Source organism: Myotis myotis, unplaced genomic scaffold (assembly GCF_014108235.1).
Source record: "Myotis myotis isolate mMyoMyo1 unplaced genomic scaffold, mMyoMyo1.p scaffold_m19_p_4, whole genome shotgun sequence".
Lineage (NCBI taxonomy): Eukaryota > Metazoa > Chordata > Mammalia > Chiroptera > Vespertilionidae > Myotis > Myotis myotis.
This window is the reverse complement of record NW_023416346.1, coordinates 45829768-45851848: the sequence shown is the minus strand read 5'-3', so window position 1 is coordinate 45851848 and position 22081 is coordinate 45829768. Positions and strand designations below refer to the sequence as shown.

General features: G+C 34.6%; 1 protein-coding gene and 1 non-coding gene across 4 annotated transcripts in view; both read right to left on the bottom strand.

Moving 5' to 3' along the window:
• Positions 1–4431: 4431 nt before the first annotated feature.
• LRCH2 (leucine rich repeats and calponin homology domain containing 2) overlaps positions 4432–22081 on the bottom strand; it is a 104016-nt gene continuing 86366 nt past the window's right edge. For 2 of the 3 annotated variants that reach the window (XM_036306192.1, XM_036306194.1), the window contains 7 exons: positions 17887–17931; positions 15810–15860; positions 13083–13140; positions 12199–12311; positions 11883–12020; positions 11724–11801; positions 4433–4754 (listed from right to left, as the gene is read on the bottom strand). In XM_036306192.1, coding sequence (XP_036162085.1) covers positions 4635–4754; positions 11724–11801; positions 11883–12020; positions 12199–12311; positions 13083–13140; positions 15810–15860; positions 17887–17931 — 603 coding nt within the window. In that variant the 3' untranslated portion in view covers positions 4433–4634. Of the gene's footprint in view, positions 4755–11723; positions 11802–11882; positions 12021–12198; positions 12312–13082; positions 13141–15809; positions 15861–17886; positions 17932–22081 lie in introns of all 3 variants that reach the window. The other variant, XM_036306193.1, reaches the window with a different exon arrangement.
• LOC118654904 lies at positions 15352–15480 on the bottom strand. Its single transcript, XR_004967147.1, has one exon. It is a non-coding gene; the product is annotated as a small nucleolar RNA SNORA35 (small nucleolar RNA).

The following is a 22081-nucleotide window of genomic DNA, read 5'->3' as shown; positions in this document are numbered from 1 at the left end:
TTCTGATTCCAAGAATTAATTTGTCCCCATCTGACACTGGCCTCCCATTTAAATTGATTCGACGATGGTTTCCCGTGATGCCAGCATTCGTGTTGACTATTAATAAATCACAAGGACAAACTCCAGACAGAGTAGGCATGTTCCTACCTGAACCCATTTTTGCACATTGTCAATTATATGTTGCTTTCTCTCGAGTTTGAAGAGCATGTGACGTTACAGTTAAAGTTCTAAATACTTCATCACAAGGGAAATTAGTCAAGCACTCTGAAAGTGTTTTCACTCTTAATGTGGTGTACAGAGAGATATTAGAAAAAGTTTAATCACTTTATCAGTCATTGTTTGCATCACTGTTGTTGTTGTATCATGTTTTTGTTGTTTTTATATCATGTTTTTGTTTTTTATATCATGTTTTTGTCGTTTTTATAACATGCCTCTGTGGTTATATCCTTTTGTTACTGTTTATTTATTAATAAATGTATATATTATTTTCATATACATTTTACTAATTTCCTTTCATCTCTCACACTTCTATGATAGAGAAAGGGCAAATAGCAATATTAAAATATCTCCTCTAATTAATTCCCTTTTAATGTGCACGAATTTGTGCACTGGGCTACTAGTCTTAAATAGCCATGTATTCAAATTATGTATTTTATAGTCTGAGAAAATAGTATGCAATTTCTTTAGAATTTAAAAAAAACCACATTTTAAAGAAACTTCTCTTTTTAACAGATTTTGGTAACTTTTAAAGGATTCAATCAACAACTTTCCATCTTAAACTACTGTTGCCAGCATTCTCATAACTCCTAAACTCTGGTTTTCCAATACAGTAAGACTCTCCTTTGCTAAAACAGCTGGAGGCTTGCATTACACACACACACACACACACACACACACACACACACACACCTACTTGTGGAAAACCCAAGCTATTTAAACACCATAAGCACATGGACTTTCAAAAATGTTTTAAAATGCAGGAATAGAGATCATACCTAAGGAACAGAAGATACTGGACATTTTCAGATTAATCTAATATACAGTAATGTATCAAATGGAACTCAGTTCCTTGGAGTGCTCTGGACACTGGGATAAGTTCTTGAGAACCTTAGGACCATTCCATGTATAACATCAACATTTACTAAAGCAAATAAACACATTTCAGAAAAGAAACCTATGGAAAAAAATTTAAGTAGCTTCTAAAATTCATTGATTGATTTTAGAGAGGAAGGGACAAGGAGAGAGAAATAGAAACATCAATGATGATCAGCTGCCTCCTGCATCTCCCTCACTGGGGAATGAGCCCCCAACCCGGGCATGTGCTCTGACTGGGAATGGAACCATGACAGCCCGGTTCATAGGTTGATGCTCAACCACTAAGTCATGCCAGCCGGGCAAGTATCTTTTGTAAAAACCTTGAAGCATCACCTAAAATATTGAACTATTATTGTACAGTAAATTGATATTAATGCTTGAACCACCACAAAGCCTTATTAAGTTGGTCATTAGACCATCAGGATCAGCATCTAAAGACAATTCAAAATTCTATGATACACTTAGAATAGTTTTCAAACAATTTAATGCCAAATATTTGTTTTTATAAGTAATACTTTAAATCTGAGATTCAGGGTAAAACTATAAAACAGAGGCAATATTATATTTAATAATATTTACCTGAATAACTTTCTACTTTTAAGATAACAACTATGAAAAAAAGTCATTTTAATATGTGGATTACTTAAAAATTAGATTTTGAAAATTAAAGATTAAGCTTTTAATCAAATAACTTAAGGGTAATTCAATTATATACCTCACATTAAAATCTATAATAAAAATAATCACAATTTGACCTATCCTACCTTTTATTAAACTATTTATGTTATATAAAGATTCTATCTTAAGTAAAGGTGTTATTATTTTGAAAAGATATCCAAGAAAATTATTGCTTTCTAAATAAAATGTTACCTACTAAAAATAACATGATATAAATGAATCTAGACTCTTAAACAACTTACTTTGAATATCATGTTGAAGTCTATTTTTCCTTACTAGAGAACATAGACACAAGCTATCAAATACCTACAAAAATGGATGCTGTTATGTTGAGAGAAAAGGTAGAGAGAGAGATAAAACAAATGAATTTTTTCATTCAGCTTTATTTATCCACAGTTTGCATCGGTATTATACATTTAGGGTTCCATTTACTTTAAATGCATCAGAAAAAATCAATCATGATAGATCTGTGACCAATACAAACATTTCTGAATTCTTCAAAAAATTCTGTTAGAAAAGTCAATAAACTAGTATTCTGTAAAGATAACTATTAAACAAATGGTAATGCATTTTCACTCTTTATTTCAATTCTAACTTATCCAACATCACTTCTTTCTTGTGCCATACAGTAATAAAATTTAGCAGAAGTAGCCATGTACTGCATTTTTAGGGCCTAATAAAATATTTGTTTGATTATTTAACCCTCTTCAAATCACATATCCAATTCAAATAATGATAATCATTCTCAATTCAAAACTGATGAAGTAAATATATAATGACCATAAAAAATTTACAATTATTCAAAAAGCTACTAAAAAAAAAAATACATCAAAGCCTTGATACAATGTGTCCTTGGGTACTAGGCTGTGAAACTGCCTTAGAGGTGGTGCTGCCTTTTGGCACTATAGTAAATAAACTTCCATGGAATGGACTTCAGATGGACCCATTCTAGGTAGACTTTTGCTCTGTAGTAAAAAATGCTACAGTGGGGTTCTAGGGTAGTTTCTCTTTAAAGCAAAAATTAATTGACACTTAAGTGAAATGCAATAAGGACATGGCCTATAATTTCACTAATATTTCAATGACAATGAAACAGGAAAATACTTATAAAACAATTAAAATCTAGATTGCTTAATAAGAAGAATCCTATAGCATAACTATGAAAGCAGTACGAATGATTGCTTTAGCTTTTAATGGTCATTTTATTTGTAGCATTATCAAATTTATACAATAGAAACTAACAACTGAAGCATTCATTTGTCATTTTTTACCTTTATTACTCAAATTTTCACTAGGGAGATTATGTCAATGAAGGGTTTTTTTTTAGATCCAACTGAAAGTAATAACTAATTTAATTTTAAACCATATAGTCATAGGAACCTTTAAATTATTTAAACGCTTCAATGTGATACTTGGGGAATGTAAAAAAAACACATCTATGTGCTAAAGCTAAATTTTAATTATATGGCTTCATGCCAACTGATTCAAAATATTAGAGTTGTTTCTAAATCAGCCCTTATTAAACCATTTGGCACAATAGTTTTTGTCTTTTCTATATACCCTCTGAAACACTCAGGCCAACATTTTTAATAAGTTGCATACATTTTAGGAGGTAACAAGTGCAAATAATCACATATTTAAGATATGATACTTGCTTGGCTACTATAAAAGTAATTATACTAAGGTTCTTCTATAGGAAACAGTTATTCATCACAGTAATGTTTTTGAAAAATTCCTGCACTACTACCAAAGTAAATTTATCCAACTCAAAATTAAACAAAGACTTTATGTAACAGTACACTTATGAAAATATTCATGGAATGGTCTGTGTTTAATTCAACATCATGTTAGTTGAGGATCACAACATTTAGAGGCTCCACATATGGCCAGATTTTGAATATAAACCTATTCCTCAAGTGTTGCTCTCTGAATCTGAATATAACTAAAAGCAGCACACTGATGTAATGTTCTTAAAAGTCAAGATATAAACCCAAACTTTGGCAGTTTTATAAAAATGTACTTGATAATTAGTACTTTGCTAGTTCTCAAAAAGCTTACTGCTTTGTGTAACATTTTCAATACAGAAATAAAATACTCTTCAAACAATACATTTTAAAAGATGATTAAGTTTTGCAAAATTAAATAGCATAAATTAAGCATATTAATATTGCTTTTTGACAACATGAAATAACCAATTTAAGGAAAATTGCAATGGACTAAATAAAAAACACAAATATCACAATGTGAGGCACATTTAAATCCTCACATATTACTGACACTACAAAATCTACTAAAATATTTTAAAGTTTCACTGATTCCATTAATACATAAAAAGAAATTGCAAAAATGTTTAAGACTATAAAAGAGTCATCAATTACACAGGCACTTCACATGTAAACAATCTACAGTACAACTGAAAATATTTTGGCAACAACCTATAATACTAAAAGAATTTAATATAAAGTCGTAATTCTGGTATTCTCTACTCATTTTTTCTAGAAAACTAAGACCAAAGATTAAAGAAATTGTATATAAACTAGAGTTAGAAGTGTATTAAATAACTCAAATGTAGAATTGCTTAAATCGGTAAAAAAAAAAAAAAAAAAAAAAAAAAAAAAGATTACCTTATCCAGACGTTAACTGGTATGTATGCTACATTAAAAAAGTAAACCTAATGGAATTGTTAAATTGAAATCATATTTTAAATTTAGCATCAATTTGATTTTTTAATTTAACAAAATTTTTTAAACTAAGGCTTGATCTAATAAATTTTTAATTAGACAGTCTTATTCATGAATTTGAGATATTTGAAATAACTTCAAATAAATGAAATTATACACTTATGACTTTTAAATGTTATATTAAGCCATAGAAAGCTGAGATGCCTTGATTGTAGGTAATTCAAGAAGAGCCTGAACTGTGACACCAACTTTCACAAGACCTCTTTCTTCCAAAATATGATGAGGCAAACAGAGTCTTTCCTGAAAAACAAAATAAGTGGTATCTGAACAAATTTTTTTTAAATAGTGCAGTAGAGCCTAGGTTAGTCAACATTGGATTTTGAAAACATGCTTTCTATAAAACTTCAAGCACAGAGCCCACAATTCTAATCTAAAATATCTGTGTTTAAAAGTAGACTTTTATGGTATGGGATTATATTATATTTTACGGGCTGTATTTGACCTGTTAATCTTATCCACCTGAACAAGTAGTTTAAAGTGAGATGATCATGCTAAAATGTTTCCTAAGCTCTTGTGCTGGAGTAGAAAGAACACTACATTTCCAGCCAGGAGATGGGCCACATAATCTGAAGTATTAAAATTTCTTGAGATTCCGTTTCTTTATCCTGAAGATAGAACTGTGTGACAAACAAACAGAACAGTCAGTATGGGGAGGCACTCTGTAAACTGTTCAGTCCTGTACAAAATTGATCACTCTGGTTCTACCAGTTCTGAGGTTCCATGGTTATCTGATATATATAGCAATTCAGTACTTTTCTTGGCTTAAGGGTACTTCCCTCCAGCTTCTAGTGATGCTGTGTTGCTTCTTAGTTGCAATAGTCTAGAATTTGAAAAATAACCACTGCCTCCTCTTCTAAGCACATCATATGTGTCATTTGATCTTCACAACTCTATAAGAAGTTTAGAGACAACTTTGTATTAGGTTTCATTAGCCTTCATTGATCCTCTTCTAACTTCCTAAGGTTTTCCAAGGGTTCTGTGTTCACCCTCTTCTCATTTTACACTATCTCCTCTCCATGGTATTGCCAAAGCATTATCAAAACTGCAGGGATTAACTGGTTTATATGTATGTGTACAACATCAAATAAATTTGGTAGCTATTTTTTAAAAAACAATGCAGTCCACTGCTTCAGTTGGGACATCTTTCACCTCAGGAAAACAAGTGAGTAATGAACAGAATGAGTGGCAGACAGACCAGCTATGGGCCCCATCTAGTTCATAACTGTGTTTTAGTTGGGTGGGACAGTGTTTTACAAACCTGCAAACACATTTTTTTTTAAAAAAAAAAATCTTTATTGTTGAGAGTATTACAGATGTCACCCTTCCCCCCCCCCATTATACCTCTCCATCCAGTTTTCACCCCACCCCAGGCCTTCCCCACCCTATTGTCTCTGTCCATAGGTAATATGCACATAAGATATTAGAGGCCCAGTGCACAAAATTTGTGCACTGGGGGGTGGGGGGCGGGTGTCCCTAAGCCTGGCCTGCACCCTCTCGCAGTCAGACATCCCTCTCACAATACAGGGCTCTCACAGTCCGGGACCCCTTGCTCCTTACCACCTGCCTACAGCGGTGTTCCCCCTGTGGGAGCGCATGAACCACCAGGGGGCAGCTCCTGCATTGAGTGTCTGCCTCCTGGTGGTCAGTGTGCATCATAGTGACTGGTCATTCTGCAGTTTGCTCAATTTGCATATTAGGATTTTATTATACAGGATTTGGTTAATATCTTCCCATCCCCTTACCTCCCCTTCCCTCGGAGATTCTTCAGTCTGTTCCATGTTTCCATGTCTCTGGTTCTATTTTACTATCACTTTATTTTGTTCATTTATTTTTTAAAAAAATATTTTTATTGAATTCAGAGAGGAAGGGAGAAGGAGAGAGAGATAGAAACATCAATGACATGAGAGAATCATTGATTGGCTGACTCCTGCACGCCCCCTACTGGGGATTGGGCCTACAACCTGGGCATGTGTCTTTGACTGGAATTGAAATCGGGACCCTTCAGTCCATAGGCTGATACTCTAACCACCTAGCCAAACCAGCTAGGGCAGGTAATTTTGTTTAGATTCCTTGTTCATTTATTTTGATTTTTAGATACAATTGTGGATATATATGTACTTAATGCCATTTTATTGTTCATATTTTTTGTCTTCTTCCTCTTCCTCTTCTTAAAGAATACCCTTCAACATTTCATGTAATACTGGTTTGGTGGTGATGAACTCTAGCTTTTTTTTATCTGGGAAGCTCTTTATCTGACCTTGAATTCTAAATGATAGCTTTGCTGAGTAATCTTGGTTGTAGGTCCTTGCTATTCATCACTTTGAATATTTCTTGCCACTCCCTTCTGTCCTGCATAGTTTCTGTTGAGAAATCAGCTGACAGTCATATGGGCACTCCCTTGTAGGTAATTAACTGCTTTTCTCTTCATCCTCTACTGTTGATTTCCTGTAATTTATTCTTCATTTTGGTTCATTTATCTCCTTCATTTCTGACTGGTTCTTTTTCATGTGTTTGAAATTCTCAATAAGGTCCCTGAAAGTCTCACTAAGTCCCTTGAAGCTTTCATTAAGTTCCTTGAGCAACCTCATAACCATTGTTTTGAACTCTGCATCCAGTAATTTGCTTGCTTCCATTTCATTTAGCTCATTTTTCTGGAGATTTCTTCTGTTCTTTCATTTGTGACATGTTTCTTTATCTCCACATTCTGGCTGCTTCCCTGTGTTTGTTTCTATTTATTAGGTAGAGCTGCTGTATCTCTTGGAATTGACAGAGTAGCCTTGTGTAATAGGTGTCCTGTAGTGCCCAGTGGCTCAGCCTCCCCAGTCACCTGAGCTGGGCACTTTAAGTGCTCCCCTGTGTGGGATGTGTGCAGTCTTATAGTTGAGCTTTGACTGCTGTTGGTGTCACTGGGAGGAATTGACCCCCAGGCCAATTGGCTGTGAGGACCAGCTACTACTACAGTGGAAGAGCTGCTGTTCAGGAGACACTCCTATGAAGCAGGACTTGCTTCAGTGGGGCTTTGGTGCTCACTAAGTCTGCTCCTTGAGTGTGTTGCTTGTGAATGTGCAGAGTTATAATATGGTATGGTCTGAAGCTGTCCACCAGGTGCACTGGCTCTGGAGCATCCCGGGAGGTGCAAAGTCAGCCACTGCTTGGGGCCACCCAGCAGGAGATACAAGGCTATCTGCAGATGGCTGCTACTTGTATTGGGCTTCGAAGTGCCCAGGTGCAGCCAAGCTGTGAAGCAGGGCAGGCTGATGGTAGTGCCAGGTCTTGGGCTTCTTATTGATAAGTATGGGGCACACTGACACCAGCTGCTGCTTGTTTGACAGATTTTAGCAAAATATGAAGCCTAAGCCAGAAAAGGCTATTCATATGGAAAAGCTTGAGTGGAGCTTCAAATTGGATGAGGCAGAGTCTCAGGGAATCACCAGGGTGGAGTGAACAGTGTGAGCCAGGCTCATGGAAACTCAGATATGGCTGCCAGTCAGCTCTACAATGGGGGAGGTCAAAGCATAGGAACAATGACCCCTGCGAGCACCACTTTCTGGGAGAAAGCTGCCCCTAAATTCTTGCTCTGATGCCAGACAATCCAGTTCCTCCACGTATGTCCTTGATACCCTCCTCCTCCCTCCCCTGCCACCAAGCTGTTGCCCCAGTGCTGGATCCCAGAGCAATCAAGTGCAAGTAAGTCAGTGTACCGGCCCTTTAAGAGGAACTGCCTGGGTCTCCACCAAATCACTTAACCACAGTCCCTGCTAGTTTTTACAGCCCCAAGTTACAAAGACTTCTCTTTCCAGCTCTGGAACCCTGGGCTGGGGGTCTGGTGTGGGGGTGGGACCCTTTTCTTCTTATGGGAGACCTCCACAGTCAAGGTATCTCTCTCTCCCAGTTTAAAAATTACCACATGTGGGTGTCGGACCAGCTCATTCCATGCCTCTGCCCCTCCTACCAGTCTCAATATGCTTTCTTCTTTACTTCTCTAGTTGTAGGACTTCCATTCAGCCAGATTTCAAGTGGTTCTGAATGATAGTTGTTCTGTATTTTAGTTGTCCATTTAAAAAAAAATCCAGTGTTTCTTGAAATACTAGAAACCTTGGCAGGATTGGACCCTTATTCCTGAAAAATAACAACTATATCCTCCATCCTGATTATTTAAAAAAATGTACTTTCTGCCAAGATCTCTCTATTGAACTGCAGATACAAATGTCACTTGATACAGTCAAATGGATGTCAACAGACATATCAAAATTAACGTGTCTATAACAGAACTACTTCCTCACTAAATTAACTTATCCATCTATACCTGTGAATAATATACTGTTTAATCTCTCTTAACATAAACCTGAGAACCATAAGTCTTCTCTTTCTTCTTTACTCCAATAACCATTCACCAAATACTATTGTAATATTCCATTTATCAAGAGTTCTCAAAAACTATCTTTTTTATCTCCATTTTCACTGCAGCATTAGTTGTTCTCCTAATACTTTGCTTATTTATTCAAATAACCACTGAAGTATATATTAGAGAAGAAAATAGGTTTCAAAATCAATGACTTTAGCTCCCACCTTAGAAAGTAGAAAAGAGCACATTAAACTAATGGCAAGTAGAAAGAAAGAAAGAATAAAGATGAGAGAAAAAAATAAACAGAAAATAATAGGAAACAAGTCAATAAAACCAAATACAGAAGATTTTTTTAAATCAATACACCTCTAGACAGATTAGTCAGAAAAAAAGAGAAAATACACAAATTTCCAATATCAGAAATAAAAAAAAACAGAGATTCCATAAATACTAAAGTAATAAATAACTTTATAATAAGTTTGGCAAACTAGATGAAATGAACAATTTCTTTGAAAGACAGAGTATACCAAAGTTCATGCAAGAAGAAATAAGAAAAAAAAAACAGAATAGCTCTATGTCTATTAAAGAAATTGAAATTTAATCATAGACCTAAATGTAAAATCTATGATTATAAAACTTCTAAAAATAAACATAGGAGGAAAACTTTGTGACTTTGATTATGCAAAGATTTCTTTAGTTTGACACCGTGATAAATTTTACATCAAAAATACTTAAAGCTGTTCTTCGAAAGATACTACATAAGAATAAAATAACAAGCCAGCCAGGTCAATGTGGCTCAGTGGATTGAGCATCGTCCCATCCACCATGAAGTCATTGGTTTGATTCCGGGTCAAGGCACATGCCCAGGTGGTGGGCTCAATCCCCAGTGTGGGCGGGCAGGAGGCAGCTGATCAATGTTTCTCTCTCTGTAATCAATAAAAACATATATATTTTTTTAAAAAAGACAAGCCAAAGACTGAGATATAAAGTTTGTAAATCATACATCTGATAAAAGCCTTTGAAATCTCCAACTCAATAAGAAAACAACCCAATTAAAGAATTGATAAAAGATTAGAATACTTCATAAAAGAATTCATAAAAATGGCAAATAAACCCTTGCCTGTACTAGAGTGTTTAGAAAATGGGAGTTGACTGATTCCTCCATAGCCCACCGTCCTTATGTTGAGGATAGGTGAGGCACTAATACTGCCCTAGAACAAGGTGTAGAGAAAAGACAATGGTACATTAAGGAGAACAGTATTTGTAAGACCTTTTCATGTACCCTCCTAGCCAAATGTGTCATGAAAGTGTCTGTAATATGTTGGACTGGCTTTTCTTTCATGTAAAAGAAAAGTATCCAAGTTAAGACAGTGGGTTCTGGAGTTAGACTACCTGGGTTCATAGCATGGTTCCAGTGTTTACTAATGGTGTGACCATGGACAAGTTCCCTAACCTCTTGGTGCCTCACTTTCCTCATTTGAAAACATGCGTTCATTCAATAAATGTTCATTGAGAAGTCCTCCCCTGAAAAAGTCTTAAAACAAAAATGGAAAAACAGAAAAATGTATATAATACAATATTATTTGGGGAAAAAAACCTTCCTAATTTTTATTTCCCACTAAGAGATGAAGAACAGAAAAAAAGAAAGAACTAAAATAAAAATGGTTAAGAATTAAAATTTTAAAACATGTCAACCACAGAGAAGAGATAATTAGAAGAGAATAGGATATAGTTTCAAAATTACATAGCAATTCAACTGGTTCTCTACATATAAATTATATTTATTCACTTGAGAAAAGAGGTTAAAGTGGAATCTACAGACTAGACTATTTGAATGACAATGTTGAAAAGAGAGCTTAACAAGCCCAACTCATTATATAAGTGTATCAAATAAACACATTATAAATCTTAAGCTTACACATTTATTATATGTCAGTTATGTCTCAATAAGAATAATTTTAAAAGTTAAATTTTAAAAAGCACAACTAGATTGTGATCTGCTAACAATGTCATGTCCTCTCAAAAGTCAGTCATGTTGACATTAGGCTTATCAGATTTTCCAAAAAACAATATTTTGCTTATTCATTTTCATTATACATTGGCAATATAGCTTTGTTAACTTTATAGTATTGCAGCTATTACGTAAAACATAAGCCAATTCCTACAAATTTCATCCAGTGAGAAATTATCATAGGGTTACTAAGATTTCCAACTAGACATTCTAAATAAAGTTTAAAACATTGTTCACCTTGCCTGGCTGGTGTGGTTCAGTGGTGGAGAATTGGCCCATGAACCAAGAGGACACTAGTTGGATTCCCAGTGAGGGCACATGCCTGAGTTATGGGCTCAATCGCCAGTAGGGGGCATAAAGTAAGCAGTTGATTAATGTTTCTCATTCATCGATGTTTTTATCACTCTATCCCTTTCCCTTCCTCTCTCTCTAAAATCAATTAAAAAATTTTTTTAAATAAAAACGCTGTTCACCTTGAATACAGATCTTCCAATCAGAGTCTGTTATTGTGCAAAGGAGTCCAAATGTCCTCCAGCAGGAAAAATGATAGCAGCAATAATCAAAACCAAATTGTAATATGGCCACTAAGTTACTTTTATTCAATGATGTGTATGATGAGTCAATTTTCCCATATATGCAGCTGTTTTCTAAATGACTTTCAAAGCGGCTTTAAAACATTCATTAGAGAGCTGCTATAGTTAAAGCTGGAACTCAGTAGAAGGTACCAATGGAAGGTAATCATTTTCATGTTTAAAGAGCACTATTCATTCCTATTGTGAAGAATAAGAACCCCAGTACGCATGTAATAAATTAATATTTAAATGATTATTTTATTAGAAAAAAAAACAATTACCTGTGAAACACCCAACTTTTTACAAGCATCAAGAAAATTTTCTACATTTCTTCGACATTTTGCCATGCTCAGTTTAGGCTGTAAAGTAAGAAAAAAAAAGTGTATTTTCAGGCATATTTATCTTCCTTTAGAGAACTAAAAATTGTAGACAAATCTTACCACAGCTGGTGATGGCACATGAATACTAGCTACGGAGCGTGGCCTTATATGATTGGCTAAATGGCAAAGAACAACCCCATCCATCAGTGCAGCTCCAATGTCATCAGGCAAAATTACTTTCAACTTGGATTCGAGATTCTACAAAGAAATGGGTATAAATCACAGATAGTCTACCTAAATGTCTTATATATTTATATTGTAAATCATGATATAATCCAAAATTTTAAAGAGCATTGAAAAGAAAACCCATATATAAATTATTAATTTTTCAAGTTAAACCCATTCAAAGCAGATCTGAAAGGTCAATCTGACTCACATTGCGAAGTTGTCGTATTTGCTCTCTTTCTTCCCGTAAATGTTCCATCTTTCTTCTCATTGTAAATCCAGGATCTGCTGCCCCATATTCTTGGCGAGATGAGCGGCTAAAAGCTATAAAAACAGAAATTTCCTAGCTTATTTAAAAGCTAATAAGAAGGATCAACCATCGGTAGGAAAAAGAGGCATGATAAAAAGAATCAATGCAGAATTACATAAAACACTATTACTTATTAATACATTCTAAATAGATTTTACCAAATATAATTAAAATCTACTTATCTGCATAATTGAAAACAACAGGGAAGACAAATGTAACGATTTCTACCACCTATATATGTTCTTATTTAAACATACTATTACATTTTTAGAAACTTATGATCCAGGTCAAAAATTATTAAACAGAAATCAGCCTTTATTATCTTTAAAGAAAAAGGAAATTATTCTTGAAGGTCAATACAGTTTATTCAGGAATAAAAACTATAATTCAATACCTTGCCAAGTAACATGGATCCATTTTCTTTTGGGCTTGCCAAATGCGAAAAGATCCCTTTTTAAAACCACAATATAATGGTGTGCTATAATTTCAAACAGTGTTTGGTTTGCTGGCAGAGTGGTCATTCTAATAGCAGTCACAGTAGAGTAGAAATAAGACTGCAGTATATCTAAGGCAAAAAGCTGAGGTTTCAGGAGCTTGAAGGTAAAGAGGAAGAAAGAAATGGGGAATGGGAATTGGAAAGACAAATAAGGTTAAGAGAAAATTACTTTTAGGGGAGAGGAAAGAATCTATGTGTACTTAAAACTATGGAATCAAATCCCAGTTAAGTTTGGAAACTCTAGTTTCACATAGAACCAATAACTTTTATATGCGGAATATATATTTACCTGATCTTGGCTTCAAGCCAAAAGGACCATGTGAAAAACCATCAGTTCTATCATATTCCTAAAAACAAAAAAACAAATAAAACCTCTTTTCTTTCAAAATAATTAAGATCGTTATTCATATCCATTTCAATTTTGAAAAGTATGTTTTTGCATGATTAGTGAAGCAGAAAAGGTCAAATGCATTTCAATTCAAATTGATAATTTCACTTTTAAAAGATGTATAAATATTTGCTAATTGACCTGATAGCATAAGCCTTTAAATACTTCTCTCTCACAGTATAAGTAAAATTAAAAATTAAATTACTGAATTGTATAAAATAAAGATATTACTTTTGAATAAATAAGAAATTAATGTCTCCCCCCAAATGAAGTAAACATCGATGAAAAGATGAGTGAAATTAGCAACATTTACTCAGTATCCACCATGGACTTGATACTTAGTGGATAATATGAGGCAAATCTACACATTCATACTAAGAGGAGTTGCAAAATGATAGATGATAAATTATTATGTCTTCTATTAGAATGTACATTGCTTCAAAGTGCTTTCACACAGTTACATGCTTGGAAAGAACTGTGGCATACTTTTAAAAATCTGAACTTGGAGTCAGAAAGCTTAAGCTAAGTCTTAAGCAAAACATTTAATTTCTGTGACTGTTTCTTCATCTTTAAAATGGGGTGTTGTGAAGATTAGCTGAAATAACTAAAAGAAAGCCCTTTGTAAATCTAAAGTGGTAAGATAAGGTCATTTTAGGAGCATCGTATTTCATTTGTGCAACAACTGTGAAGTGTATAGAGCAGGGGTGGGCAAACTTTTGACTCGAGGGCCACAGTGGGTTCTTAAACTGGACCGGAGGGCCGGAACAAAAGCATGGATGGAGTGTTTGTGTGAACTAATATAAATTCAAAGTAAACATCATTACATAAAAGGGTACAGTCTTTTTTTTTTTTTTTTTTTTTAGTTTTATTCATTTCAAACAGGCCGGATCCGGCCCGCGGGCCATAGTTTGCCCACGGCTGGTATAGAGTCTGGGTTTCAGTCACTTCGCTACCATTTATTGACTGGAGTCTTTGGGCAAAGTTATCAGTCTCTTCAGCTATAAAATGATGAGGCTAATACCCAGCTCATGGGATTGCTCTTAGGTTCAAATGTATAGGCAAGCCTTTGTTAACAGTAAAGTGCTATACAAATATATATTTTATCATTTCCTTTCACACATGAAATTGAAGCAACCAGAATTCTGCTGATTCTGTGTATTTTCTGATTAACATGTGATATACAGTTCAAGCTGAATGTCAGTTGAGCTACCTCACAGTTTGCCATCATTCTTTTGGTTAAAATATTATGAAGTAGCCCTGACCGGTTTGGCTCAGTGGATAGAGCGTCAGCCTGTGGACTGAAGGGTCCCAGGTTCGATTCTGGTCAAGGGCATGTACCTTGGTTGCGGGCACATCCCCAGTAGAGGGTGTGCAGGAGGCAACTGATCGATGTTTCTAACTCTCGATTCCTCTCCCTTTCTCTCTGTAAAATAATTCAATAAAATATATTTTAAAAAAAATATTATGAAGTCCCAGACAAAATTTTATTTATCCAAATGCAAGCAAAATGTGTTATGTAAACAATATGATTTACTTGAGAAAACTGGCACTAATACTCCCCCTGTAAGCATTGATCATAAAATCACAAAGCAATCAGGCAAATAAGTAGTCACTTATATGCTTACAGTTGTTATAACTGAAAGTAAAAGACTTACAAAAGCATATGACAAAGACTAATTTTAGGATATCCTAATTTAAATTATTTTCCAAAACAATGTAAATCATTTTACTTATCATATAAATAATTTAGAAACATGTTTATAAAATTAATGTCCAAGTCTATTTAAAAGTTTTACAATTCAACTCATCCAAAACAACAATCCTAGCTTTAAAAAATATTCAACACTAACTATATAAAAAAATACTACCTAATTAACCAGAGTTATATGGTGAATTTGGATCATCCAAACATTTAGACAAAGTCCTGAATTCACCAAATGAGTGCATGATCATTTATTTACTAATGTCAAAACATGTTTAGAACACTAAATAAAGTAATCTGAAGTAGAAGAGATACTGTTTGGAATTTTAAAAACTTGCATCGTGTTGTAAAGCAATAGGTTTAGCTAAATTAGAATCAACCATTCAAACCACCAGAGTATTTGGTTGAGATCTCACAAACTTTCATCTGCCCATCCTCCCCTTGCAACCCAGTCTATGATGCTAGGAAATGTGTATCCTCCTGTCGATAGGAACAACCCACTGCAGGGATGTTTCTCGTGGAAAAAGGAAGTTTCTCTTGCATTGCTTTCAGACCTAATTGGCTATGAGAAAAACCAAAGGTCATTGCACAATGCTGCAGTACTTTGCAAATTTAAAACTTTAAAGCTGTTTCTATAATTTATTTCAAAATATGGATTAATTATACAAAATAAAAATTGTATATATCAAATGCTTTTCTCTGATCCATAAGCATTTCCCTATGAGTAACTGTTATATTTATTATGAATATTTGTACAAAAATATGGTGGTGTTCTTAGAATTCTTTATAGGCTAGGTTTGTACAAATTAATCTAGATGGCTTTCTAAATTATGGGTGAGTAAATTACATTGTAAAAAAAAAAGATGAGGTTAGAGAGAAGAGACAAGAAAGAAACGTATGTACACATATAAAAACAGAACTTGTACCTCAGATGATACTGGAGATTGTGGTGACATGTTAGCATTATCACTGTCTTGCTAAAATATAAAAATAAAAAGATGAAAAATGAAATTAAACCATGAATGATAATTTAGACATATAAAAAGAAAACTGAAAATTGATCAACTGCTACAGAAAATCTGGAAAATACGGTCTACCACCTTGCTACTCCAAGTGTGGTCTCTGAGCCAGCAGCAGCAGCATTCTCTGAGAACTTATTAGAAAGGCAAAATCTCAGGCCTCACCCAAGACCTACTTAATTAGAATCTGTATTTCAATGAAGTGATTCATAAGCACTTTAAAGTTTTAGAAGTGCTATCCACTCACAAAATATTTTCCTATAAATTTATTTCCTTTATATATCACAAAAGAAAAACCTCTTCATATTTCTTAGAAAAGATCCATATGTTAAGATAAATTTCTGATGGAAAATGGCATTAATATGTTACAATCCAAGGCAAGTGCATGAAGACATGCAAAAATTCCATCACCCCAAATAAAAACATTTACCTGGAAAAATATGTGTAGCTAATATAAGCTTAGAAATAATCACAAAAAATTTAATTGCATAAAGTAATATTAAGTAGCCCATTTTTTTGCATGACTACTACCAACCAAATACAAAAATCTTAACATTTAATCTTGAATACACACACCACACAGGACATTTATTTACCATTCAACAAATGATTACTGACTGCTTACTATATGTCAGGAACTGTGCTAGACATTAGAAATACAGAAATTTAGTAAAATCATCCACTCAAGGATCTCTCAGTCTAGAGGGAAAATAGATTCAGTCATATAGGTAATACAACCTTCTCTCAGTAAAACAAAGAGCTCTGAATGGCATATTTTGAGGCACAGATAAGGGGCAACTGGAGAGATGGTGGCTGTGGTTGAGAAAGGCAAATTTCCTGAGTAACAATAAGAACTGAGTAGGTGTTTACCAGAAAAAGAAAAGAACAGCATTCCAAGAGGAGAGGACAAAACAAAGGCACAGAAGCAATGAATGAAGAGTGCAGAAAGCTTTTGAGCAGTTCCCTATTTCTGGAGAGTAAGGTGAAAGGAGGGCAAACCAGGATTTGAGGCTGATATAGGCAGGGTCTTGACTAAGGACTTAGAATTTACCCTCTAAGTGATGGGGAGACATTGAAGCTTTCTAAGCAAGGGAATGGCCTGATCATATTTGTGTTCTTTGAAACCATCATTGTGGCTGCAGTGAGAAAGGACTGGACAAGGGACAGATGAGCAAGGATGCTACTGCAGTAGTAAAGGCAAGAAATGATGAGGGCCTGTGCCAGGACAGAAAGAGCAGATGTGCAGGTGGGGATGTATTCAAAATATTTCAGTATCAAAAAAAGTATGTCTTGATAACTGATTAGATATTGAGGCAGGCAGGACAAAGTGGACAAAAATATAAAGGGACAGGGAGAACAGCCAAGCTGAATCACTAGAGTTCAGAGTTCAGCAAACGTTTTCTGTGTGATTCCATTTCATAAAATTAAAGGAGTTTTCAGAAGCCCTGCCAAGAACCAACATAAAATTAACTACCAATACCTCCAAACCAAATACATAAAGCTTAAGTATCTATGCAATGAGACTATCATTTGAAAAATTCTAGGCTGCTGCATAGCTTAAAATGGTGAGGTAAAAAAATTTATAGTAATGCACAAACTGTAGAAATCTACTAGTAAGTTTAAATGTAAAACAGAACACAGAATTTGTGGAACGAGCTTAATAAATTCCAAACAAATCTCAATTGACCACTAGGTTGATTTAGGAAAATGTAAAAATTTTGAATTCCTGAATTTCAATTTCAAGATGAATGTTAGAATTCTAAAATTAAACTATTGGAATTACAGGAATTATTGGACATACAGATATTATATGATTAAATTAATACTTATATGATGATGCTCAGTTTTTATTACTGGAGAAAACCCAGGCATTAAATCAATAACAAAGACACTGAAAGATGGATTATATTTAACTCAGATTGAGCCAACTACATATGAAAAGTAAACATTTCAAAAACTTGGTAATATTACCCTCTTTTCTCACCTCATCATTTTCATTGCCACTTGAACTCTTCCTTGATGATTTATACTGAAAAATATTTAAAACACATACTTTAATTTTCCTTGAACATGGGAATTCTCTACTAGTAAATTATATGTGAGGTTTATTCATATTTTGCTATTTTTATTAAATTATGTGATATTAAGTTTAATTACATAACCAGTTTAAATGGTTCTACTACTTACTAATAGCTAACACATACAGTACTTTCTATGTGCAAGGCATTGTTTTAAGTATTTTATGTATATCAAGTAACAATTCCTCCCTAAACCAATCCATTTTTCATTCATTCAGTTTTTCAACCCCAGGGTTGTCTTAAATCCTCTTTTTTCTTAATCCACTAAATCCAACATGTCATCATGTCACTTGTTTTTATCTCAGACTTACTTTTGAATCCTCACAACTATCATCCTATTCTAGCCCCCATTATCTCATATTTAGTCTGTAATCTCACCATTTGAAAACATCATCTATTATTAAGAAACCTACTGATTTCAGGTAAAAAAACAAAACACCACCACTACATTAAATGTATATATTGGGTATATAATAATAGTAATAGTGATAATAGCTAACACTATGCCAGCACTTACTATATACCAGGCACTAATTGAAATGTCGTACATGTCAGACACTGATTGATGTGTGTTACACTTATTAACCCATTTAATTTTCATAACAACTCTGAGGTAAATACTATTGTCTTCCTTTTAAACTTAGGCATAGAGGTGATATGGTCAATGCCAAAAAAGGCTAGTATGTGAAAAGTGTTTCTTAGAATCAAGGATATACAAGTATGACAACCACTACTGTGTTCTTACTTCTGATTCCTCACCACCACAAATAATCTTGCAAATCAGTGCAGATTAACCTTCTCCAAACACTACTTGTAACACATGACTCTTCCGTTGGAAAACGCTACTAACTTCTGGATTATGTCCAAATTACTTTGCCTGGCATTCAAGGTTGTATTTAATGGCCCCATTGACTTATGCAGCTTTATCTTCCATAATTCTTCAAAAAATAGATAGCCCACCTGGTAGCTCAACCACAAATTTGGGGCTGAGCAGTATTGGGGGTTACAAATACAAACCTCCTCTGTTTCCACTGTCTCTCTTGTGATTTCTATCAGGGTACTTGCTCTTTCCAGCTGATCCCAGACAAAGCTACAATATGCTTTCAATCCAGTGTTCCAGACTGCCACTGAATGGAGTCTGCAATGTGTGAATAAATCCATTTGCTACCCCACGGTATGACCCCACTCATGTCACTTATTCTTGGTTTTATTCTACTCCAACAAAACAATGACATTTGGACAGCAGACAACAGGACTCCACGATGGCATCAGTCATACCGGCAAAGAAGAAACCCATGGATGTCAAAATAAGGGAGCTGCCAAGCTGGAAACTGATGCAGGATTTTACCTCTAAAGGCACTGTTGGAGTGTTTCTAAGAGGTTACTATCAATGGGTATTACAAGTATGTCAATATGAAGAAAATGAGCATTACTGAGGTTTTCTATTATGCTGGCAGCTTAGGTACTTTTCCACTACTGCCTTTCTTGCAAGGAGCTCAACAGCGAGCATCTACTCAAGTATCACAGAAGGCCCAGTGTGGAGGGCGGAGCCTGCATTCCTGACTATGGCTTTCTTTGCTGGGCACCCCTGATCTTTGCTAAATGCTTTCATATTCTAATTGAGAATTAACATCCAATAATAGATGATTAATACAAAACAAAATAAAACAAAACAAAGGGACATTTGAGTGAATAAGATAATATTTATTAAGAGTATACTCTGGCAAGTGCTACTCTAAGCACTTTACATTAAATCATTCAATAGTTATAACAATCCTGTAAAAAAAAAAGATACTATTCTAGATGCCCAGGTTCTCAACCACCATGTTATATGCTTCCATCTCTAAATCCTGAATAATTAGTAGAAATTTACCAGAAATGAAAGGGCTAATGGGATTCCCAGAAAAAGAAAAGCACAAAGAAATAAAAAAGCTCAGCCTCTGCAGAAAACAAAGTAATGTGACTAACGAGGGAAGTGAATTGTGACAGGAAATAAAACTTAGAGAAGTAGGTAAGTATGGCCCATGAAATTTTTAAGCTGTCCAAACTTTCGTTATTAATAATGGGGAGCCAATAAAGAAATTTAAGTCAGGAATCTCTCAAAAGCTGTGAAACTAGAGAAGGGAGGGAGCACTAAGAAGTTATTACATCTAACTATTTTTTTAAAAAAGAAGTTATTGTAATTACCCAGATACAAAAGAAAAATGAGGATTTCAACAAAAGCCAGGGTAACTGAGATGGAGAAGAGGTGATGGATTGGAAAAAAAAAGATGTTCAATTAACATCCCGGTGACCAATTAGGCGAGGGAATGAGAGGGGGAAAGACGAGAAGGACTGAGGTATAAAGCTTAGACAATAAAGCAGATAATATTACCACTAACAAAAATAAAGAATAAAGCCCGACCGGCATGGTTCAGTGGCTGAGCGTTGACCTATGAACCAGGAGGTCAAAGTTCATTCCCGGCCAAGGCACATGCCTAGGTGGCGGGCTCGATCCCCAGTGTGGGGCGTGCAGGATGCAGTCAATCGATTTTTCTCTCTCATCATTGATGTTTCTATCTCTCTCCCTCTCCCTTCCTCTCTGTAATCAATAAAAATATATATTTTAAAAAAGAATAGAAAGGCGCAGACCTGGCTGGTGTGGCTCAGTTGGTTGGGCATGGTCACGTGCAATGTGGGTTAGATTCCCCCTCAGGGCACATGCCCGGGTTGCAGGCTTGATCGCATAGCGGATATGAAGGAAGCAGCCAGTTGATGTTTTGCCTTTGTTTTGTTTTTTTTTCCCCCTCTCTCTCTCTTCCTCTCCCTTCCTCTCTCTCTAAAAGTCAATAAAAATATATATTTTTTATTTTTTAAAAAATAGGATAGAAAGGAGGAGCAAGTTCCACGATGAAGGGCCAGGAAGGTAAGACATACTGAATGTGAAATACGTATAGGGCACCAAGACAATTAGAAACACAGGTTTGGAGACCAGAAGAAGTTCAGACCCAGATGAATATAAGAGACATCTGGAGTCATAAAAGTTTCACAGAGTTTTTAGAGTAATAAAAAAAGAAAGAGACCTTAAAGAGCAAGCAGAAGGAAAGTTAGATAAGAACATAAAAAAGAAAAGACAAATCAGGGAAGAATAATGTGAGGTACAAATCAAGAAAGGAGTTTCAAAAAGAAGGATGTGGTCATCACTGTCAAATGCTACACTGGATTTTGCCTTTAGTAGGTTAATGTGAAGAGATATGGCAATAGCTGAAAGGGGAATCTGGGAGAATGGTAGAGATCTGAGCTTATTTATGAGACGGAAGGTAGTAAAAAGGACATAGAAAAATGAGCGGATAATTGATAATGGAAAGAAACAGAGGATGATGCAGTCAATAACTTAAATAATGAGACTTTTCTTATTGTTACTTAACTACTATTCTAGTTAAAAATGCCTGTTATACATGAAAACTTAGAAAGATGTTACTAAGTTGTCATTACTGTACATATTTAAAGGTCCAAAACCTAATATATACATAGCTTTGAAAATATTCTATAAGGCCAACTTTTTACTAATTCTACTCAGCTGTCCTTGGTTAATATTAATCTGAATAACTGAAGTTTTTTTTACAGCCAAACTTAAAAACCACAATAAAGGCCTGTTCAGAAACAGAAAGGTCAGTTCATCTCTGAAGCGTACATTAATTTCACAGGAAAGATAGTAAATACACACAAACTCTGACTCAGAATAAAGCAGGTTATTTCACAAGCCCACTTGGCTTCCTTATTCCATTATAAAAGTAACTATGATCATATATATATATATATATATATATATATATATATATAGTTAGTCTTTAAATTAAAATATTATACTATATTTATGAAGTTAGATGTATTTTATGAGTCACTATAAGGTTTTGTCACAATGAGAGTGGGGAAGGACATGTAATGAGAATAGAGCCACAGTTGTCCAATACTCACCTCACTAACTACAGATAAGTTTTCTTACAGACCCTGGGAAAATGGAGGATGAAACAAGGTTGTAAAAAGATAAGATGCCTCAATGGGTCCATTACTCCAAAAAGAAATACATTTTTGAACACAGGACACCCTTTGTCTGGTTGC